We start from the raw sequence: 24,611 nt of genomic DNA on the forward strand, positions 1-24,611 counted from the left end.
ACCTGCCCAATAAAATTCTTCCCTTGACTTTCAGAGGTTAATTTTCAGGCTGCTCTTCTGGAGTTGCTGGTGAGAGAGCAGGAAAGAGAGAAAGAGAGAGAGAGAGAGAAGCAGAGGGGGAGAGGGAGAGAGGGAGGAATGGTGGGAGGTGAGATAAGTGTTTCAGCACATGGGTCTAGGAAAGCAATAGGAAGAGGGCTAGCTAGGAGGGAGCTTCTCGCTCTGAAATGAGATCTTCAAAGGCAGTTTGAGAAATGAATATTTATAGTTTGGCTTGTGCTGGTGTAACTTTATCGTGGGAAGAGGCGTTTTAAAAACCCGGGGAAAAAAGCATCTTTTTTTGTTGCTGTGAAATTCCGACAGCGTCTTGTTCGCTCCTGTGTTTGCGTTATTGTGCGCTCCAAAACCAGGTGGCTCCCTGGGTTACTTTTGCAGACCTCTCCGATTCAACAGCGGCTCCCATCCCATTTCAAATAAACATTGAAACACAGGGCTTGCAGCGTTTGGCCAGCCCATAACCACAAAAGGTGGAAACGTAGATATTGAAAATAAATTCTCTCTCTTTTCATTTCATGTGGGTGTGGGAATGTTGATTTAAATCCTAACCTGTCAGACAAAAAGATGTCGATATCACTGGTTTGCAGATGTTAACTCAAGCATGTGGTGACTGGTCGGTTATTTAACTTCACTTATGAATTCAACTCGTTAAGGTAGTTTTGAAGACCAAAACGGAACAAATGGATGGTCCTCGTAAAAACAAAGAAATCCTACAATTCTCTACAAATGTGACATGAATGAAGTTGTGGCAGGCTCTGTGCACTGTCTGGTTGCGCCTGCAGTCTTTCAAGCGGTTTGGTTTCTTTGTTTCTCTTTCACCAGAGACCTCAAGAACAACCTCATCAGCACCATCATGCCAGGAGCCTTTCACAGTCTGACTGCACTGAAGAAGCTGTAAGTCTCAATAACATACTGCACTGTGCTACATGCTATTTTGCATGATGCATTTATATTGGCACAGTGTTATTTGTTTACATTTGAGTTGTAAAAGTGCAGTTGTAATCATAGTATGAAGGCTATGTTTAAAACCTTTTCAAATTAACTTTGATTTGTTTTAGGTGAAAAGTGGGCTGTTTTCTCAGTCTCTAAACTTTATTTTATGTGATATCCTCATTTCCCATGTTGTCGAACTTTGCCTTGTGCATTATGAAAATCTAACTTGTAGACGATTCTCGTCGAATCTCTGTCGATTCTCAGTAGAGGGCAAACTATAGAGTGGAGTGAACACAAGGCAGTGGTTCAAGGACAGCGTGGGCTTCCTTGGGTGTCACTTTATAAAGAATGACATCATGCAGTGAATCTCCAGCATAATGGTTTTAGTGAATCACCCACAAGCAGTGGCATAGTTGTCCAATGCCACATGTTCCATGTGAGTTTAGGCCAACATTTGAGCTCGTGTCAGCTCTAATGAATGGTTACAGCATGTGCCATGCCATGTTTATGAGCGAATTAGGGCGACTTAATGACAGAACATGTCGAGGAAAGTTGTACTCATGCAAGACTTATGTGGAACAACATCGGCAGGAGCAGAAAATGGCGCTGATCTGCGGGCTGATCGTCAGGATCTGGGTACAACTTCCCGGACCGCAACAGGAATTAATATACAAGAGTGTGGGAGACTCCAGTTCTTGGGAAAATATAGTTTGAATGGAGTCGGGGGGATATACGTCTGCAAAACTGGGAGAGTTGGGTGCAAACAACACCAAGGTCATTTTGTTCACTTCCCAGGGAAGTGTGAGATGAATAAGGGCCGTTGAAGGGCTGTTAACAGTTGACTGTTGACTATACGATGACATTTTTAAATGTATTAATGTCTTTTTGCAACTCAGAAATAAGCTGCAGGCTGGTCAGGGTATGTAAAATGTTGAAGGGTATCAGAACACTCACATAACACAACTTGATTCATGGACCAGTAGCTGATCAGTTTGAAGGCCAACTCTTTAACAGTTGAGAGAGCATTCAGCATAGTCGCACAGCTTTAAGGACAGGAATAGGAACGGGGTCTTGGATTTTGTGGTGGAAACAGAGGCAGCAAAATGTCATGGTCACAGAGGCCAGGACAAGTCGCCATGGCGGCTAGCCCTCTGGTTTGTCCCGTAGTGGCTATTCCTCTGGTTTGTCCGGTATTGGCTGACTCTCCCTCTGTTTTGTCCCGGAGCAACGTTTGCCTGGTCCCTGTGGGGTAACTTATAACACGGCGGCGGCTGTGCTTTGTCGCCATTCAAACCGCAGACCCGTGTTGTTGTCGCTGATGGCGCATTGAATGTGACAAGCCAGTCGCCTCCCCAACCACCCTCTGCGTAGTCGTGCCACTTTGGACCGGCATCGCGGAGCTCTGGTCAGCATCGTGGTCAAGTCCCATCTCCGTCTTGGAGATGCAACGTTTTTTTCCCTTGCTTTTTTTCTTTGTCTTTCCTTCTGTTGGCCTGCGTTTGTAGCAACTTCGGCGGCTTTTGTGTAAACAAACAGGGAGAGATAAACATGTGTTTCAGCCAACTGCACTGAACCCCCACTGTGCTGCGTTGAAGTGACAGTCTGAAACAACAGATTCCTGTGGATTCTCAATCACAGTGCATCATAGTTCTCACATAGGTCATGTTATATCCTAGTCTTATATTCTTGCATACTAGGTGCAAGCAACATAGCAATATCAGGTTACTAGTACAGGAGAGCACAGCTGTGTTACAAATGGGCTTGTTTCTACTGACCAACAGACACTTACTTTAGGATAAGAGTAGGATCAGACTCAGTTATGGCTGCACAGAGAGATTTAGGCATGTATCCAATTAGAGCTTCCATTTAAAATGATTATGGAAAGGATGATGAGAGAAGCACATAATTCAGAAGTAATGGAAAAGCTTCTGTTTGGCAGGAAATTCATGTGTTTAGGTTAGCGTGCATTTTTATGGCTTTCTGCTCCTCTTTCAGGGACCTGTCCAACAACCGCATCGGCTGCCTGACACCGGACATGTTCCAGGGGCTATCCAACCTCACCAAACTGTAAGTCTTTTGTAAACAAAAGATAAGCTTAAGGGACTGTTTACTAAAATAACAGACATTTTTGCTCATATATTAAGATGACACCGATGTTTGTTTGACTGGGCCCATGGAAAGTGTCATGCTGACAGTGTTAATTTTCTGTTTTTTTTTTTGTTTTGTTTTTTGCTTTGTGTGTCTGGTTTTTAGAAACATCTCAGGCAACATCTTCTCTACTCTGGACCCGACCGTCTTCCAGGAACTTCCCTCTCTAAAGCTGGTGTGAGTAGAAGTGACTGAACGCCCCTGTCATTCCCATAATCTCCTCTGGCATGCTCCACCGTAAAGAGGCGAGATAGCGAGGCCTAATCTCAGCATCACATATGGACGACATGCAAACTGGTGAAGAAATGCAAACACAGTATGCCGAGGTCTCCCCACAGTGGTGTTGGTGAATGCGAAGGGACATAATTTAACTCTCCTGGTGAAACGCTGGCTCTCGGTCACAGATGACAGGTTAATCCTCATAATGTTCCACTGGGGAATATATCTGATGTGCTCGAGCGAATGCTGTTTCCCAGAATGAATGTGTGTGTCCTGTTCCAGGCATAAACACACGGTGAGTTAAATCCTTCTCGTCTCGTGTACTTCCTTCGCAGGAACTTTAACTCGGAGTTTCTCACCTGTGACTGCGGCCTGCGCTGGGTTCCGGGTTATTTCCGCACTAGCACTGCACGGCTTGGGGACGAGACCCTCTGCGCCTATCCCAAGAGTCTCCACGGCAAAGCCTTGCGTGGACTCAGAGAAAGCCATCTGAGTTGTGGTGAGCTGGTGACTAACAGCAGAACAGAACATCTCATCTAACATGCATTTCACAATATTCAGTGGTTTTGTGGTGCATTGCTACAAAAAAATAAAATAAAATAATAATAATATATATATAGAATCAGTTCCTGCCATTCTATGCACAAATTCATGGCCAGATGGGGTGATATGTATATATTTTTTGTAAACAATAATGTGTCTAACAATACTGTTTTTCTCATTTCCGTGAGCCATTCTATCTTATGCCAGGGTTGAACAAATGACAACCATAACTGTAATCATATGAACATAAGTCTGTGCATTGGTATAGAAAATAAGTCCAGATACTGTGGCCAAAGTAGCAAATATTCAAAAACTTGGTTGTGCAACATCTGCATGTGCTTTCTGAGTGTGCCTTTGTGTGGCTATATTCCCATGGTTCCATGTGATCATGTAAACTAATGCATTCAGAGTAGCCTGAAGAGAGAGGAGGAAAGGGGGGGGGGGCATGTTGATGCCAATTGGGCAGGGACAGAAGATGGCATGGGGTCAGTAAAGGAGCAAAAAGTGAGTTATCTCATTTAAAAAGTGTCATAGCTTAGACTAGGTCCAAGTAGTTTTGGTTTGAATATTGTTCACATAAGATCATGTATGACACCCCCATGACATAAGACAATAGTTAACAATAGCTTGTAGTAGTAGTTAAGCACTACCCTAGTTCAACTTAAAAATAAATGTTGAGTTAAAATGTCAATTTTGTGTCTTGGTATGGGGGGGATATGCATATGCATTCCATACATAACACATCTAGGGGCAAATTGTATAGTGCACACAGTGAAATTGACCCACAATGTGTGGGGGAATAAATGTAACCTAAACCTTTGCTGTTGGGGGTCAGTCTGTATCTGGCCAAAATGGTTTGAGTGGTGGGAATGAGCTGATCTGAATCCCCCTCTGTTTCCGCTCTGCCTGGCTCTTCGGCCTCCTAAAACGACCCCTCCGACTTGATATTCTATTAATTTGTGCCCTCTCCACCTCCCACCCCCATCACCACTGTTTATATTGGATGCTGGAGTCACGACTGCCTGTTATATCAATCCCACTGTGGTTTAGTCTTATGAATGGATGTTCCCTAGCCAATGGCCTGACCTTGGAAAACACTGGATTCACTGGGGCTTCTTCGGAGAAAGGGAAAAAAAAGAATCAATTTGTGAGGTTGAATAATGATAGGGCAACAAATTCCCTAAAAGACAGTAAGCATTTCCTCCCCTCCGCTCCCTTCATTCCTCTCTCTCTCTCTTTCTCTCTCTCTCTCTCTCTGTTCTTCCAGATGGGCCTCTGGAGCTACACACACTGTCCCTGCTTCCCTCACTCAGGCAGGTGGTGTTCAAAGGGGACCGACTGCCCTTCCACTGCACCGCCGCCCTGGTGGACAAACTGACCGCCCTGCACTGGAGTCACAAAGGCGAGCCGGTCATCAATGAGCCCGACCACAGCATTCACTTAGAGAGCAGCGTGATGCACGACTGCACCTTCATCACTAGGTACTGCGGGAGCTGGCAGGGCCAGACACTGACAGGCACACACACACTACTAACATACACACACCGACACACACTTTCACTAGCACATACTTAATCATATATACAGTACACGCACACGCACACGCATACACACACACACATACACATACACACACACACACACACACACACACACACACATACACACACAGCTTCTAATGGCTGTGGGTGAGGGTGCTGTTTGAGATTTCCTAATGCACTTTAGTCTTCGACAGTGCTTAATCCTTGTTTGGGATACAGGCCCCAGCTATGCCCACGGAAATATGCCAGGAATGTTTATTACGGTGCGAGTGTGTGTATGTGTGTGTGTGTGTGTGTGTGTATGTGTGTGTGTGTGTGTGTGTGCGAGCACGGTGTTAATGAATGAATGCCGTGCTGTGTTGTCTCATCTACAGCGAGCTCATCCTGTCTAATGTGGACGTGAACGCCAGTGGTGAGTGGGAGTGTGTGGTGTCCACAGGCCGTGGCAACGCCTCCCGCAGCGTGGAGATTGTGGTGCTGGAGAACAGCGCCTCGTTCTGCCCAGAGGAGCTGGTCACCAACAACAGAGGGGAGTTCAGGTCAGTCAGGAACTACAACCGCTAAGTATAAGTATATGTATAAGTATATGTATATATACTCTTTTGATCCCGTGAGGGAAATTTGGTCTCTGCATTTATCCCAATCCGTGAATTAGTGAAACACACACAGCACACAGTGTACAGTACACACAGTGAGGTGAAGCACACACTAATCCCAGCGCAGTGAGCTGCCTGCATCAACAGCGGCGCTCGGGGAGCAGTGAGGGGTTAGGTGCCTTGCTCAGGGGCACTTCAGCCGTGCCTACTGGTCGGGGTTCGAACCGGCAACCCTCCGGTTACAGGTTAGCAGGTTATCTTTCTGCTAACCAGAAAGATACCTGCTAACCAGAAAGATACACCTGAACTGAAGTATCAGCTAACATGCTCCTTTGGATCAACAGACAGAACAAGATTTTGAGAACAGAGAAACTGCTAGAAGTAAAAACAGGAATAATGACATTTCTTTTCAATGTAATTAACCTAAATGACGGTGTAAAACGGGAGAAAAGATTAAAGTTGAAAACAACCAAGAGATAACATAATGCTCTGGATTGCAGTTAAAATTCCTCTTTGTCTGTGTATGATGTCTGATGAACTTATACATGTGCTGTTGTTTGTCTGTGCATGATGTCTGATGAACTTATACATGTGCTGTTGTTTGTTGGCTGGTTTCCCTGGCTAATGTGTATATTTATTGTGTGCTGTTGACTGAATGGAGGAAGTATTTGAGCTCTGAACTCTCTACTGACAAAACTTGGCTGCAAGTTAGCCTGTGCAGCAGTGAGTGGAAACTAAACTAGACCTCAGCTTGATTAAAAACAGGAATAGGACTCACACATACATTTGCATAACACACATACAATCACAGGCCAACACACAGCCACATACACACACCTCTGTCAGGACCTCTGTCAGCTATGAGTAGGGAAAATGTTATTGAATGTGAATATACATGATGTTTTATTTGGTGATTGATATCTTTATTTGACAGAGGATGGCTCTGCTATTTTATATTGCTATAAAAACGCAACCCACAATTTTCCTCTGACATAACAGTGACTCTTCCAAAATAGGTGGGGCTATGGTTATGATGGGTGAGCCATGATTTATCTAGCAGGTGTGATGAGATGGCAATAAGAACCAATATATACAACTGGAGTAGATCTCATTTTAAAGAACCCCAAAAGGAACTATTTGGGTTGATTAGCTGTATGGAAGAGGCACTTTACCAGAGCTGCTTTATTCATTTTTGATGAGACTCATGAACATAGTAGCACTGTGCATTTTAAAAGATGTGAAGACCTACGAACTGTGAGATTCATCTAATCAACTCTCTGGACCACAGCAGAGGAATCTCACAGTCCTGGTCAGAATCACTTCTCCAAAGCATCTCTTGACCACACTGAACTTGCTATCCTGTTTGCAGTCCTGTCATATGTTATTCTGTAGATACCCTACACTTGTGAACCACTACTCAAAATCCTAGGTCATAAAACAAACCAAACTTAGCCCTAACTAAACCCATGTTGTACGTTTGGTCCTTTAGGTGGCCCAGAACCCTGGCTGGCATCACATACTACCTGTCCTGTAACACGCTGCGCTACCCCACGCTGGGTATCGGGGAGGAGAAGCGGGCCTCGCGCAACTGTGACCGCTTAGGCCGCTGGGAGGACGGAGACTACACCCAGTGCCACTACACCAATGACATCACCAGAGTGCTTCACACCTTCATAATGGTCAGTAGCAACCCATACCCATAATGTTCCTCCAGAGTGACACATTACGTAAAGAGTGATGTACAGCCAGCCTAACTAACACGAGCACGGTGAACAGTGGTTATATAATGGTGGTTTAATAATAGCACACATCTGAACAACTTCATTGACCAATCAGAATGAAGAGAGAATGAAGACATTTAATAAGTAATGGCAACAAAAAAAGACTTTCCTGTTACATTCTTTTCAACACCTAACGTAATGGTTTGATCACTTCATTTGAATGGAAAGTCCCTATGTTATGGAAAAATATACTTCAGACCTAAGATATGATCACACTCTTGACTGTATTTGTTTTGTCTTGTCCTTGTATTGCCTCACAGATGCCCATTAACGCCTCCAACGCAGTGACGCTGGCTCAGCAGGTGTGCTCGTACACACTGGAGGCGGCTGGCTTCACGGACACGGTGGACGTGCGCTACATCGCTCAGATGATGCACAAGTTCATGAATTACATCCAGCATCAGCGAGAGGTGTGTTTAGTGTCACTGAGACATGCTAATTCACAGTGGCAGGATAATATGCCATCTGTGCACGTATGCATTGCTTTTGTGAGATTGCATGTGTTGATGAGGTAGAATATATGGGTCTGGGTAAACATTATAAACATAATGTTTGGTAAACATTATAAGCAAAATTACCTGTAAACATTAAAAACATAATAACATAATGTTTGGTAAACATTATAAACATTATGTGGTGATAAGTTTTTTACATGTATACAATGTTTGTGTTTGTGTTTGTATATGTGTTCATACATTTGTGTGTGTGTGTGTGTGTGTGTGTGTGTGTGTGTGTGTGTGTGTGTGTGTGTGTGTGTGTCAGCTCTCCGAGGTGCTTGTGGAGATGGGCAGTAACTTGATGCAGGTGGACGATCAGATCCTGACGCGTGCCCAGCGTGAGGAGAGGGCCTGCAGCTCCATCGTCCACTCCCTGGAGACTCTGGCCTGGCCACAGCTCCACTCCGGCTCCAAGGACCTCTTGCTAGTACGCCTCACACAGACCCCGCACACATCTCCACTCCCCACATGCCTCTGGGTTACCAAACATACATTCATGTGGAATATCAGACATGGGAAACCCGGCTTCATAAAGTAAAAGTCCTACCGCATATTTCTTTCAACCATTCAGTAAAAAACAGCTTATTCATATCAGCTCAACTCTTAGGGGTTGGTAGATGAGCTAATTGGTGAAATTACTTGTTTTAGATGCACAGGTAGGACCAATGCATAGTGGAGCTTTTAATTTCTGAATCCAGGTTTCCCATCTCTGTGGAATATTATAATGCTAATGCTTTCAACCCCTACCTATCCCCATATGTTCCTCTTAGCTTGTCTTCTTATTGTCAATTGAGAGTCAATCTGTATTGCACTGCACAAAAGTTACAAAGTATGTAATGTTTTGCATGTGTGGCGTCTATTTGTTGCCAAATAATGATGCCTGGTTATGCCTTATCTCTCTGCATTGCCTGTCAGGTCTCACGCAACATTGTGATGTTGGCTCACCTCATTCGTCCGGCGCAGTTCACGGGCATGAGCTGCACAGCCTATCAGAGGAGAGACGGGTCAGGGGTCCATAGCCCAGAGGGTCAGGAATCACCTCACGAGCAGCAGCTTCACTTCCGCTGCATGGCTGGAGCACATAACACATCCCTCAACAACTTCCCTCAGAAGGTAAGACTGATAACCAGTGGCACCACTTTGTCCATATTAGGTTATGTTGCACCTGGCTGAGTCTATTATGTGCTGCTACTTTAAGGTAACTATGGGAAATGTCATGAGAGCACTATTTATGAAACATGGAGCTTTCGCTGTGATGCTTCTCCTTGCATCTGGATTGTATCTCAATTTCCCCACAAGGCACACCATTAAATTCATTAGTAAGATCTAAAGGGCTTTGAAGTGGTAAGACAGTGCAGGTAAAGTTGTGACGTGAAGCAGCATCTGCTGTTGTGGAACTGTTCTCTGTTTTTTCATTCAAAATGGCTTGTGGTCAAGACTTCTATGAGGCTTTGGTGAATTGTAAATTTGATAATAGTTGTTTATTCATATGTTGTTTTCGTTTTCTCTCTCTCTCTCTCTTCTCTTCTCTCTCTTTTATAGAATTCTTTGGCCTTGGCCTCAGTCTCGCTCCCTCCTTCTCTGTTTCCTCCGGATGCTCCTGCAGACTGTAAACTGCAGTTTGTGGCATTCCGTACCGGAAGGTTCTTTCCCTTTATGGGGAACTCCAGCGGTGGCCTAGTGGACATTTCCCGCCGTCGTAGCGTCAACACGCCAGTCATCTTTGTTGGACTCGGTAAGCAATCTGTGCTCTGGGTCAGTCTGTGACCGCAGAGGAAACGCCATTTAAATGTTGTGACCTCTTGACCCTTGGCTTGGTATCGCTAGAATGGAATGTCATTCATTAAGACAAAGAAAGTGTTTATGCTACACAACAAACCTGGACATCTGCTCCTCCTTCATAAAATGCAGGTTGTGATCAATCATCTCCAAATTCTATTTACAAATCTAATAACTTGTATCTATGATCAGCTTCAGTTCTTCCTTCTACTTCAAATGCGTTCCTGATAGTTCCTGTGCCATGGTAGATAACCTGATTCCGTTAGTGCTGATTCTCTGTGCGATGCCTCCTCAGATGGCTGCAGCATGTGGAACCACTCAGAGCCCATCACCGTGTCCCTGCGCCATTTGTCCCTGGGCAGTGACCCCATAGCTGCCCAATGGAGCCTGGAGAAACAGGGAGGATGGAGCCAAGATGGCTGCCAGCTGGTCCACACAGATGCCACCACCTCTACTCTGCACTGCTCACTGCTCAGTAACTACGCTGTGCTGCAGGTGGGACGCCGTTTAAAGACTAGAAATGGAATGCACATTGAATGTTATATTTAATACATTTGCACCCTGTATAGAATGCTTTATTCAGTATCTTTACTCTTGTTTTCAAAGATTTTTCAAATTTAGTGTATGTTGTCACCATTACTTCGTATCATCTGACATCTGATGCCTCAATCTTTGACATTTCCAGAATCTGTTTAGTGTGACATACAATCATACATTTTCTCTTCGCTCATCCCTATGTAACACCCTTCTGTCCCTCTTTCAGGATGTCCCAGACTTCCCAGGCCCCTCCGCCCTGCCTGTAGACGTGCTTCACCCGGTGGTGTACACCTGCACTGCCCTCCTGTTGCTCTGCCTCTTCACCATCATCATCACATACATTCTCCACCACAGGTATGTGCTGCCTGTCGTCCATCTCACCATACACGCACCTATGAGATTATTAGATTAGATTAGATTCAACTTTATTGTCATTGTGCAGAGTACAAGTACAAAGACAACGAAATGCAGTTTTTGTCTAAAAGTGCAAAAAGGCAGAAAAGTGCAATGTGATATACAAAGTAGACAGGTGGTGCATAGACTAGATTTTGAGTTTCTGTCCTACTGTTGTAGAGGAGAGCACAGCTAGCACAGCTAATAGTACATCTGTAATTAAAGCAACAGTATGTTTTTTTTGTCTAAAACTACCAAGCACCAACAACATAGTTGCCACTAATTAAAGCTAGTTAGATTACCAACTGATATATTGGGGATATGTGACAATGACATAATGTTAAAGAGATTCTTGCATTTTTGTGAATCTGGATTACAAAACCCCTCAGTGAACAACCAACGGCAATGAGTCATAGGTCTAACCCATGTCCATATACCATCAAAATTAATTTGAGGAGGATACATAAGACAAATTACGCAATAGAACACACTTCAAGAGCAATAAAACAACTGCAGAGGTACTTCAAACTGATAATAACTACTGTTGCTTTGCACAAAAGTGTTTTTAAATTATAATTGAACTTCGTACAACTCTGATTGAAATCAAGTTGAACTCAAAGTGCTTTGTGTCAAAGTGAGATTCTAAATATCTTCTCTTGAAGAAGCCACTGTACTTGTAATGTAGCTGATGTTGAGACAAACATACTCAAATGACTTTAAAAGTCAGAGGAATTTCTCTAAGTCCTGTAATTGTCTGTCTCTACGCACACATGAAGGCACAGTGTCTGTTCCATCGTACATTTAGTTTGTCCACTTGATTCTTCAAAGCGAACATTAGACTGCTCTCATGTCCTGTCTGGCCACAGAAAGACTTCAGTTGGTAACTACAATGACATATTTATAAATGATTACATATTTGTCCATGAACAAAAAAGTCATCCACCATCTAGTGCAGTTTGTAATGTGTCCTGGGATTGGATATTCCTCAAGTTAGGATGTCAGTGTTGGAACGTCCAGTAAACTTCTAATAGGTCTGCTTATGTGCTCTCCCCTCTCTCAGCTCTGTTCGAGTCTCCAGGAAAAGTTGGCATACAATCCTTAATACCTGTTTCCATATCGCCATGACTACAGCAGTCTTTGCAGGAGGCATCACCCTCACAAGCTACCCCATAGTGTGCCAAGCGGTAAGCACTGTGTGGAGTGTAGAGTAATTGAAGGATTGTTCTCTCTCTTTTTCTCTCTCTGTCTCTCTCTCTCTCTCTCTCCCTCTCTCTGTCTCACGCTTTCTCCCTTTGTGTGTGTATGTCTGTGTGTGTCCCTACCTCTTAGGTGGGCATTGCTTTGCACTACTCCTCCTTGTCCACCCTGCTCTGGATCGGGGTCAATGCCAGGGTCATCTACAAAGAGGCTGTCCTGCGATTGCCACGGCAACCGGAGGGAGAGGTGGCGGTAGCACCCACACAGAGGCCCATGCTCAGGTCAGTGATGTCATCAGGTTGAGACAGGAAGAGACTTTCAGAGTGCTCGAGAGGGCCTGTGAGAGGACGGGAAATGGCTCTGAAGGACCATCTCCAGCGTGCCTGGACAAAATGGACCACCAGTGATATAGACCTCTCCGGTATCAAAGCTCCATTGTCCTGGAAAAACCAAAGCCCATTTGTTGTTCCATTTCATTTTTTTATTTAATGGAAAACTAGACAGAAAGACAACTTTCTGCAAGGAAATTTCTAGAATTAAAAAAAAAAAAAACTTCAGAGACATAGCTGAGAAGCCAGGACCAGATGCAGAGAGGAATCATGCCAAGAATCATGCCACACCACACAAAGGTGCACCTCCATAAAGCTAAACAGCAGTGAGTGTTTGAGTGGAGGCAGTGGAGTGTTGAGTGGAGGCCGGCTATGCCCCGCCCACTTCAGTCCTCCACCAGACCCCCCTGAATGCCTTAGCTGTCCCATGGAGCCTGTGATCTCACACTGTACTGCTGACCTCTCGGCCTCCCCCCGGTGTCACCCACTCAGCCTGCCGGGGTCAACTCCTGAATGGGGCTTGTCTGGACTGGGGAATAAATCATGCAGAGGCCCCTGCCCTGCCCTACTGCCTGGAGAACAAACCTCAGGCAGTGGTGATAAGCGAGAAGCAACAGGGTGCATGCAGTGTAGTGTAGATTGCTGAAGCCCAGGGGATCAACATAACCAAGAAGAGAAGAACAAAGAATAACATGCAGAACACTACTATATACCCAAATAGATTTCCTTTATGTATGTATGTATGTATGTATGTATGTATGTATGTATGTATGTATGTATGTATGTAAAAGAAATCTATTTGGGTATATAGTAGTGTTATATATACATGAAGAGTTTGGTTTCAAAACGCTATATCCTCCATTTTAATGAATTTTCATAAATCATTTTTTTTACATTTTACTCAATTAAAACAACACAACTGCAATTACCTGAAATACACAATTAAATAACATGGCTTATTAATGTTTTTAAAAATGGAGATATAGCATTTTGGAACCAATATATATACGTATATACAGTGTAAATAAATATATATATATAATATATTTATATACTGTATGTATTTATGTATGTATATATGTGTATTAATTGAATCTAATATATATCTGACAAATCATGATGTATGTTTTTGGCTAATTGTACCCATGCACATAGAGAGCCACAATTTTGTTCAAACGTACAGTAGTACAGCATAGTGAAAGTGTTTGGTGTCTCACAGGATGTGAGTCCATTTCCCAGTTTCTATTTTGCACTTCATTGTCACTTTGTCTTCCTGTTTTCAGGTTCTATTTGATAGCTGGTGGAGTTCCTCTCATCATTTGTGGCATAACGGCAGCGGTCAACATGAACAACTATGGGGAAAACAGCCCTTAGTAAGTGCCTGAACTTTCTGCCCACGGGCAATGTGACCCAGGTCATTGCATTCTCATGTTTACTGCTGATATAAGCAGGGCTCTTCCTGTGAGACCCATTTGAGTGAGCGGGTTGAGCGTACAGAGGTGTCCTTGTGTTCCTGACATGGGCTTTGTCAGACAGCATGTGACCCCAACTAACCTTTGCATTGCCTCTGACCCCTTGTGCAGCTGCTGGTTGGTATGGCGGCCAAGTTTGGGGGCGTTCTTTGTCCCTGCCGGCCTGGTGGTACTGGTGACCTGGATCTACTTCCTGTGCACCATCTTCCGCCTGCGGCGCCGAGGCTCGGAGAGCACCAAGGAGCTGGCGGCATCGTCCATCTCCTCCCCACTGCCCGAGAGCCAGCCGGCGCTCAGCGGCAGCAACAGCCTGCTCTCCACGGACTCGGCCACAGGAGCCGGACACGCTGTTCCGCCGGTGGAGGACCAGTACTCGCTGAAGGTGCAGTTCCTGGCGCTGGTGACCACTCACTTCCTGTTCCTGGTGCTGTGGTGTTGCGGGGCCATGGCCGTGTGGCAGACGGGCCGGGAGAGCCTGCTCTTCAGCTGCCTGTACGGCGTGGCTGCGGTCGGCCTGGGCGTCTTCCTGGTGGTCCACCACTGCCTGAGGCGGCTGGACGTGCAGGCCGCCTGGCTCGGCTGCTGCCCAGCCTACCGGCGCTCGCAGCCCATGCAGGCTTACGGGCACCCATGCGCGGCCGGCCCGGGGAACGCAAGCGCCTCAGAGCGCGGCTCGCAGCTCTACGTGAGCTGCGCGCCGCCCAGCGAGGCGAACAACTGCTCCTCGGCCCGGTCCTCGTCCACTCCGAGCGGCACTAGTAGCGTCGGCCCCGGGCCCTGCAAGCTCACCAACCTGCTCCAGGTGGCCCAGGAGAACGGCAACAGCACCGCCCGGACGGCCGCCGTCGTCGCCGTCGCCAACAACCACACCAATACCAACACGAGCACCAGCACGGAGAACAACGGTAAGCCCAAAAACAATGCGCTGCCCAGCCTCAGCTCGGTGGCCCCGGTGCAGCCTCAGAGGAGGAAGACCAGCAGCAGGACTAAAACAGGCGGTGCTCAGTACCACCACCGTGGAGAGGGCCGTGGCCACTACCGCCTCAAGGCCCTGAGAGGGGCCGGTGGCGGGGGGAGTGTGGGCGCCCTGGGGCCCCCGGGACTGGAGCAGCTCGGCCTCTCCCAGGTGGGCCATCACAAGCACGCCTCCAGCGAGAACGGCAGCCTGCGCAACCACAGCCACTCCGAGAGCCAGACAGGCCCGCTTACCAACGGCCGGCACGGCGGCGGTGGCGATCCGCTGGCCACCAGCCCCTCGGAGGGCAGCGACGGGGGCAGCAGCGGCTGCCGGAAGCCCTTCCCCCTGCTGCCGTCGGTGGCCAGCCGGGTGGCCATGCAGCACGGCGGCGCCCAGAGGCGCTGTGCCAGCCGGGACAACCTCAAACTGGCCGCGGCCGCTGAGAGGGAGGCCAAGCGCAGCTCCTTCCCGCTCAACGCGGCCATGGGAACAGTCACGGGGTCGGCCACAACCAACGCCACGTCAGCGGCTAACGCAAACACTAACGCGCTCAACGGGACTCTGAAAAACTCTGTACTGGAGCTGGACACGAGTGGCACTGACCACTCCCAGAGCTCTGTGGGCATGAGGAGCGGTGTGTGGAAAAGTGAGACCACAGTGTGACCAATCAGACACTCATCCCTATTCAAAATGTAAAAAAACGCACCTTTTGTCAATGTCAGCTGACTTTAGAAAAAAAAAGTAAACAACCGAGGAACTGAACTGAAGGTTGCAAACAAACATGGGGAAGGATATATAGTTTATGTCAGCACAGTCTTTGCATCCCTGTCATTTAGCTAAGGATAACACAATGGAGCATGGAACTGTAGGTTGGAGTTCGAGGTTTGATGTTTTGCTATGAAATATGCAAAAATGTATGTTTGTATGTTTTAATATCAAGGTATTTCACCATAGATAACTAAGGAATTTGTTGAAAAGAACATTTTTACCCTTTTGGAGTTTATCTGTTTTGTCTGAATGCTTCACCCTATGCATCAGAAAGAGAGCATGGAAATGGAATCAAAGATAGCCCATTTTACTATGAACATCTCCTCTGTGAAGGACATTTTCTCTTGTATTTGTGCGTGCAAGCATGCCAATGTGTTTATAAAAAGTGTGTGTGTGCGTGTGCGCATGTGTGTGTGTGTCTGTGTGTCTGTGTGTCTGTGTGCGCATGAGAGAGAGAGCAAGAACTCCTAGTGTATATATTCTTCTTAACCATTTTAAGTATTAAGATGGAGTCAATCCTTCCCCAGCACTGAATAGAGCTTTTTTGCCTCTTGCAAGCAGACCAAGCTATAAGCATATGGATCTTTGTATTTAGAGTGAATGGGCCTCCACCCTCAACTACTCTGTTGAATGAATTTGTGGCATTGTGAACTTTGTGAAGCAGGAAGTGGCTGTCTGTGTTCCTGGACGGTTCCATTTTGCTGGGAATGTCCGGTTTGCTTCTCGTCAGTATTCATGGCTCACCACTGCCATCTACAGGACATAAGGCATCACTGATCATGCACTGATACATAAGGAAATTAGAGTTTCAAACTCTGGCTTTTGATGATCTTTGTGGCTCTTATTTTCTTTATACATCATGGCAGACATAGTAGTCTTTTACCCACAAATCCATATATTTGACAGAGGGCGTAATTATGTTTGCACTGCTGTCAACAGAATACCTGATTTCATGTTAAAATGTTCATGTTAAAATGTCTCTCTGGATGAGGCATTTATCTAATCAGTATTGTTTTGATTGGTCCACGGAGGTAATTATTGTGTGTTCATTCACTGAATCCTCGAGTGCCATTGTGATTCATGTGCAAAGCAGCCATTTCCCCACAGCCTAATTATCTATTTCCCCACTTTGTTTACATTTTAATATGCAAATCCAGTCATGGCCTGCCGTAGTAGATATGAGCCGGAGAGGACATTCTGATCAGTTCACAACTGCACACCATCCATGTTACAGTATTACCACAACAGTGTATTAGTGTGTTCAGGGACAATATCGTGCCAAAGAAAGGTTCACTGTTGAAAACAACCTCAATGCCACAGTATTTTACTAGTTTCTGTGCCATATTATGTGTCATCCCCTGAGTGTTTTAGTTTAGCTTTTACATCTCCCTTGAAGTCTATGTTATGTGGTGGCATGTATCATGGTTTTTGAGTGTGGTATGACAGTCAATATTCAAAAGTCATGGTTAGACAAGCTTTGTTAAACATATGGATTTAGCTGCATACATTGTTAGGTGGTTGTTTGTCTTTGTGTTTCGTGGATTTCAAAGTGGGTAGCTTTGGAACTTCTGTTATCAGACAAGTAATATACCTGCCAGTGTTTGTGCACTGAAAACTGCATTTCAGTGTTGGTTGTTACATGTGAGGTTTTCACAAACATATGTCCAAATTCATCTCAGAGTGTAAAGGGAGAAATCAAATTGTTACCTGTATTTATATTTGTATCTGTCATGGCATCAGTTTTAAATAATAGTAAAATAATAATTGTTTATTATTCAATAATATATTTGTTCTAGAAACTCAAACCGTGCCTTATCAAACTCTGATGCAAAATAAAGACTTTTGAAAAACCTCTTTGTTATTTTATTGTTGAGCTATGTATAAAGAACACACAGTTTGTGGTAGTTAGCAGTATCATAGCAGCAAGACTAAGAGCCATAACGCTGATATTTCATAATATTAAATAAAAAATGCAGGAAAGATATGTGTGACCAGTTGGAATAGCCGTGATAATCTTTCATAATCAATAGTCATACTTTTAGTGCCCATCATTCTGATTCCTTCTTTTGACTAGACTGAACTAGAACTAGAACAAGTACACCCATTACATGCACGTCTAAAGCATTTGATGTTCTATCAGCAGAACATTATGAAGGCCAATGTACCCTTACAAAGGAATGTCCTGATTTCCCTTCTGTTTTATGTCATTATTTCAATGGTAACTGCTCTTAAATAGCGTATTATATACAGTAGCCTCTAGAATTATTAGCACCTCTGCTAAAGTTGACTAAAAATAGGTATAAAATATAATCTGTTGGAGATGTATTGTAAATGAAAACAATGAGGAAAATCCAACCTTGAAGGGAAGCAAATGTATTCTGAGAAAAACTAAAAAAATCTCATTAAGAAATAAATATTTTTAACAAAAACAGGTCGCCCACAATTATTGACGCCCCTACAAAATCTTGTATACAAAATGTAATAGGAGCATTTTCCTGTTTATATTCAACTTTTAAGTTATTTAAGTTATTTAAGTTAATCAGAGTGTCTGTGAACTTTCAGAAGTAGTTAATGACTTTCTTTTTTACTAAGTAATGAAAATAAAGTGATACAGAGGCTAAATCCCTTAGTCATTTTTCAACATGGGAAAGATAAGAGAATACATTAAATTTAAATGAAAGGAAAGTGTGCTGAAATGTGTAAGTAAGGCTATAAAAACTACTTGGTTAAAAATATTACAGTTTCCGTAACATATGCAGTTAAAACAATAATTAAAAGGTTATAATCAACTGAAAATGTGACAAACATGCTGGACAAAGACCCATGGATATTTTGCCCCCACGCACAGTATGGAGGATGGTAAGAGAGGCAAAAAATTCCATTAGAATCACTGTTTGAAAGTTACAGAAAAAGGTATCATGGGGTCACCAAGTCCGCCAGAAAATCTTCTAAAGTGACATCAATGCTAATAGATTACTTAGAGGGCATGCCAGGTAAAAGCCTTTTCTGTCATTTAATTACAAATGTAAATGTGACTGTCTTGAATTATGGTCTATTGTCAAAATTGCCCTCTTTTGCAAGAAACACTTTGTGTGGGTTTTTGCATGTCATAGAAGAATGTAGTGAAAAGAAGCCCATGTCTAATGAGAGTTATGGTGGAGGGGCTGTGATATTGTGCGGCTGTTTGTATTCCCAAAGGCCTTGGGAACCTTATTAAGGTGCAAAGTATCATGAACCTCAAGAAAAACCTGAACATTTCCCATGGAAATCTGTCCATCTCTGCCAAGACACTAAAAGTGGATCATTCATCAGGTCAATGAACCAAAACAAATGTCCAGATCAAAACAAAAATGGTTTAACACAAAATCAAGTCTTTGCCATTGCCATCTCAGTCCCCTGATCTAAACTTTATAGAAAAACAGTAGGTGAGTCAAAGGAGAATGCACAAGTGTGAACCTATCTGGATGATCTTGGGAGATTTTGTAAAGATGAATGATGTTAAATTCCATGCTTTGTATTCTCCAATTTTATGGTAGCCTGGAAAATCCAGACCCTGGTAATTTTATGGGGTGTCATAAGAGAAAATTATGAGCTGTTGTATTGGCAAAGAGAGGCTTAAGAAGGTATTACAAGCAGGGTTGATAATAATTGTGGCTGGCGAGTTTTTGTTAAAAATATTAATTTATTTATGATATTTTCCTTTTTCTCAGAATAAATTTGCTTCCCTTCAAAACTGGATTTTTCCTCATTGTTTTCATTGTGAGATTACAATAAATCACTCAGATTATCAAATCAAACTAATCAAACAGATTATTTTTTATAGGCCTACTTGAGTTTAGTCAACTTTAGTAGAGGTGCCAATAATTCTGGAGGGTACTGTATTATTTAGACTGATCTTGTATATGTATTGTATATTTGTTTAGACCTCCACAAATATACATTATATAGCTGGAGACAGCATAGACTGTTTGTTATCATGAATACTAAAATGTACAAACTAAAATGTTATGCACAGTAGGCTGATGAAATGAATTATAAATAGATGTTCATTTTTATTTATCAAATTAATTAGATATGACTAGCCTACGGGTAACGAGAGTGGACGAAGTACACAATTCCTTTACTTAAGTGAAACTTAAGTGATACACCTTGTTAAATATTACTCCAAGTAACAAGTACTTGCTTTTAAAAAATACTTAAGTATTCAGAAGTACACATATTTGTCCTTTTTAATGTATTGCAATGTAATGTTTATTTGGTTACTACAGTAATAGGGTATTATACATAATTTGGTCACTCATAGGACTTACATCCAACAAAAACATTTTACCTATGTTCATAACTTTACCACTGTTCAAATGGATGCAATAATACAATTTAAATCATTATTCATTCTGTGTTCACAAATCTAAAAACATTTTAACTGCCGAATACTAAACCAGATAAATAATCTACTCAAAATTGAGTTATCATTTAATGATGTACGCTGAAGATCAACCTATGTGGTGAATGTCAGATGATTGTCTAATTTCATTCCAATTTCACTATGATCATGGAGGATAACCTGGTTAACACCAGACCACTTGTCAAGTCTCAATTGCAAACAGGTTCATTAAGTTCTCTCAGGCTACATGGAGGATGTTCTGATGAAGAATCTATTGCCAACAGGTTTGTGTAGTTCTCCAGGTTACATAAAGGATGTTCTGATGAATCTATTGCAAACAGGTTTGTGTATAGTTCTTCCAGGCTACATGGAGGATGTTCTGAATGAAGAATCTATTGCCAACAGGTTCTTGTAGTTCTCCCAGGCTACATGAAGGATATTCTGATGAAGAGCAAACAGTTTTGTGTATAGTTCTCCCAGGCTACATGGAGGATCGATGTTCTGAATGAAGAATCTATTGCAAACAGGTTCTTGTAGTTCTCCCAGGCTACATGGAGGATGTTCTGATGAAGAATCGGTCACCATCATTACCACAGACAATTCAGCCAAGTTCAAATTGGACTATTGAAAAAAAATGAACTTCAAGATGGTCAATCGCATTATTGAATTCAAAGACTCAAATGTGATTAAAAGTAACGAATACTTCATGCTCATATTTCAAATGTAGTGGAGTCAAAACTACAGTATTTGTCTTTCAAATGTAGTAAAAATGGAATAAAAGTCACAATAATTTGTAATTGTTAATACTCAAGTAAGTAGGTCTACAGATAGGCTACTCAAAAATCATACTTTTAATACTTCAAAGCAGAGGTGGGACAAAGTCACTGTTAGGCAAGTCACAAGTAAGTCTCAAGTCTTAACGCTTAAGTCCAAGTCAAGTCCCAAGTCAAGACAGAGATGTCCCAAGCAAGTCCAAGTCAAGTATTACCAAGTCGAATCCAAGTCCAAGTCCTTATTTTTTTGAGTCCTAAACAAGTCACTTTCTTATTACTGCATATTAATATGTCATCAATCATGCTTTCTATATATCATTCTTATCAATATATCATACTTGACATACTGAAGTGTTTTAAAACACTTATAAGTACGGAGCCCCTAAGGGGACATGAGCAAAATAAAATCTAAAGTTTAGTTTCATGTGCTCACGTGAAACTTTCATGTGCGCACGCGAAAGTTTCATTTGCGCACGTGAATGTGACTTTAGCTCATTCGCCGTGTTTCCCAGAGTTCGATAAGTCGAATATGTACGTGGTATGGAATATGTATGTGATAGCCTAAGTATGTGATATGTATATGGTGTGGAATTGGGTTAGCCTATTCACCATCTCCCCTAGAGTTAGATAAGTGAGCAAAAGCATTTTTGTCTCTTTACATGCATTGTCTTATAGCTTAGTGAATGGAATCTCTCATTGCATTGTTAGTGAGTGTCAGCAAAGTGAGCCAATAAAAAAAATCCCTAATTACTTGTGGCCTGGTATTCACAACGAGTAGGCTACAACCTGCAATGCAGATTAAGAAGACGAGGCGATTTAGGTAGATATATTGACTTGAGACTACAGTATATTGGGGCGAAGCACTGCTACTTGGGTGCAGAGATATCACGCAACACATAGCCTACCTTGTCTCACTCGCCACAGCACAGACAATCATGGGCGGATTATGAACTTTTGGGCCCCTGGGCCCAGATGTATTAAGGGCCCCCCACTAATTGTCGTATATGTGGGAGGGGGGGTTTGGGGTTCCTCCCCCAGAATTTGTTTAATTTGTTTGATGTGATTTCCTGTATTCTGGTGCATTTTGGGGATTGCCAATACTAAATTCAATTGGATTCATAGCCTACATCCTGATTTGTTGATATTGAGGCAATGATTACATGCAAAGGCTTGGGCTTCAGGGCCCCCTGACGCCTTGGACCCCTGGGCCTGGGCCCGGTAGACCCGTGCAGTAATCCATCCCTGCAGACAATCTCTAGGCTACTCTTTAAAAACAGCCCCTACAAGATGCTTGGCGATTCTGACCTTTTGACGATCAAAACTCTCAGCAACTGGTCCCTAACAAGTCAAGAACTAAGCCCTACAGTGCATTCTCCTCCAAGATGCCTGGAGCCTTGTGCTCAATGTCCCCAAATATGTTGCTGGCTGCACTGCATTCTAAGCCATTCTATGTTACACACCCCATAGCTGTTTTGTCATTCAAAATGTTAGAATGGCTTAATGCAGTGCAGCCAGCAACACATGTTATGTAGGCTATGTAGAGTATTGGTCTTCACAACTGAACGTAAATGCCCCTGCCCCTTTTTTAGAATATAAAAATGTCTAGTCATTTGTTATACCAATAGGCCTACTATAATAACAGTGCCGCATGGGAATTTGAAGAAAGAGGACCGATGCAGGCTAATTTTGTGGCGGTAGTGGGGTAGCGTATCGGTTGGGCGCCAGGTGGATTTATCCACCACCACTCAGACAGAGTGAAGATAAACTAAAGTTAAGAAATAATAACTAAATGGCTTTATAAAGCACCACAAAACATTACATGGTTTTAACTCTAACTAAAAGACTTCAAGAAATGCAAACAGGTGTGTTCAAAAAGGAATATATTGTTCAGGACACACATATGAACACCACACAAGCAAACAAACAACCACAACAGCAGTAGCAGTCCATTCAGCCTATTTTTAGGTCAGGCCACTAGGAGGCGACAAAAAACGCAAAAAGGCAAGACGCAAAAAGGTCCAAAAACGAGGGGGAAAAAAGCAGTATGCAGTTAAACAATTTAGGCTGCTATAAGCTACTCAAATGCAGCACAGACATTTTATTTAGGCTATAACTAATTGCCTTACTACAACGTAGCCGACTGCTTCAAAGCTCCCAGTGTGGATAAACCAATAAATACAAAATAATGAATTTGAACTTCCCCTGGGGATCAATAAAGTATCTATCTATCTATCTATCTATCTAACAATAAATAGCAAAATCACGGTAACAAAAAGAAAAGCTCTCCAAAACTAGAGCACAAACAGGATTGATTTCAGTTTACAGTTTAGATTAGATTACAATAAAGGTAGGCCGGCGCGGGAGGAAAGGAAAATGTAGAAATACAAATATCCCCAAAAGGAAAAATTATAATCCCCAGGAAACCCCTAAGGAAACCCTCCCTGGTAGCCTATGTAATCTATGTTCAATTTAAATCGCGCCGCTCACGACTAAACAACAAGAGTGCTTTTAAAGAGCACGGGACGACACAGAGAAGTGGGCCAGCTGCTACAACCTCGCTACTGTCGCGTGTCTCCTGCGAACAATGGTAAAACAGTTCTAATGCAAGGAGATCACGGAGCGAATGGAGTGCACACCAAAGGACCAAACTCGCACAAAACTACTAGCTTACCCACGTTGCGTGACTCCTGCAAACAATGATAAGACCGTTACAGCGCAAGGAGATCACGGAACGAATGGGGCAAGACAGAAGACCCGACAGGCCAGGAACAACAACTTTGCTGCCGTGATCGCTTGCTTAACAATGATGAAACAGTTCGTTATTGCAAAGCGATCACGGAGTTCGGTTTGGACTAGACCAAACACGCACAAAACTCTGAACAACTCGGTGGAGTTATCAACCTGCCGAACAAAAAGAAAGACAGTTCTTTGAGGCTAGGCAATACTCATGGAGCGTCCGAGACAAGGACCAAACCAGGCCGCTCTCACAAGGCAAAACACTCTACCTGTCGGACCAAACCAGGCCGCTCTCACAAGGCAAAACACTCTACCTGTCGGACCAAACCAGGCCGCTCTCACAAGGCAAACACTCTACCTGTCGGACCAAACCAGGCCGCTCTCACAAGGCAAAACATTCTACCGGTCATGACGGTGGGGCAGCTTCGACGGAAAGGCCCTCTGAACTTTGGGCGCCTGTTCTAGTTGGCCTGTTGGCTGGCGTCAGAGAAAAAAAATAAAGGTTCGCTGTGTTGGGAGATAACACGAGGCAGAAGAGGGGGGTCAAGCCTTCGTCGCGACCATGACTGAGTGGAGCGGGCCAGGAGCAAAGGAGGACAGCTCTGCAAGGAGGCAGCGCGAAGAGGGACGCCGAAACCGGTAGCTGACGGCCTGAGAGCTCAGCGTGGTCCGGCTGCCTGCCTATCCTGGTCGGTGCAACTGTGGAGTGGAGCGACGGAGGTGCAGCGACAGTTGACCCGTGAGTTCCAGTGCTTGGTGCCACAGTCTACGGTAGTAAGGCTACCTAGGGCCCCGTCTGGAGAGGAGTGCCGCGGTGACACGCCACGGAAAGTGCAGCCTGAGGGCGGCTGCTGAGAGGGAGCTGGTGACGAGCGGGGACGGCCACGTGGCTGCTAGCACGCCCGCACTGGATTGCTAGCAACGTGGCTCCCCGTTGAGTGAGCTCCTGCGGCGTGTGCACCCCACGTGT

The 24,611-nt window shown here is 43.8% G+C and overlaps 1 protein-coding gene across 1 annotated transcript in view; it reads left to right on the top strand.

Annotated features, from left to right (window-relative positions):
* adgra2 (adhesion G protein-coupled receptor A2) overlaps window positions 1-17,567 on the top strand; it is a 60,589-nt gene extending 43,022 nt beyond the window's left edge. The window contains exons 3-19 of the mRNA XM_042101710.1: window positions 880-951; window positions 2,986-3,057; window positions 3,244-3,315; window positions 3,693-3,856; window positions 5,168-5,381; window positions 5,816-5,980; window positions 7,527-7,716; window positions 8,079-8,228; window positions 8,581-8,742; window positions 9,231-9,428; window positions 9,858-10,050; window positions 10,390-10,589; window positions 10,858-10,985; window positions 12,085-12,208; window positions 12,354-12,502; window positions 13,834-13,923; window positions 14,134-17,567. Coding sequence (XP_041957644.1) covers window positions 880-951; window positions 2,986-3,057; window positions 3,244-3,315; window positions 3,693-3,856; window positions 5,168-5,381; window positions 5,816-5,980; window positions 7,527-7,716; window positions 8,079-8,228; window positions 8,581-8,742; window positions 9,231-9,428; window positions 9,858-10,050; window positions 10,390-10,589; window positions 10,858-10,985; window positions 12,085-12,208; window positions 12,354-12,502; window positions 13,834-13,923; window positions 14,134-15,643 — 3,853 coding nt within the window. The 3' untranslated portion in view covers window positions 15,644-17,567. The remainder of the gene's footprint in view (window positions 1-879; window positions 952-2,985; window positions 3,058-3,243; window positions 3,316-3,692; window positions 3,857-5,167; window positions 5,382-5,815; window positions 5,981-7,526; window positions 7,717-8,078; window positions 8,229-8,580; window positions 8,743-9,230; window positions 9,429-9,857; window positions 10,051-10,389; window positions 10,590-10,857; window positions 10,986-12,084; window positions 12,209-12,353; window positions 12,503-13,833; window positions 13,924-14,133) is intronic.
* The last annotated feature ends 7,044 nt before the right edge of the window (window positions 17,568-24,611 follow it).

This window comes from Alosa sapidissima, chromosome 8 (assembly GCF_018492685.1).
Source record: "Alosa sapidissima isolate fAloSap1 chromosome 8, fAloSap1.pri, whole genome shotgun sequence".
In the NCBI taxonomy this organism is placed as follows: domain Eukaryota; kingdom Metazoa; phylum Chordata; class Actinopteri; order Clupeiformes; family Clupeidae; genus Alosa; species Alosa sapidissima.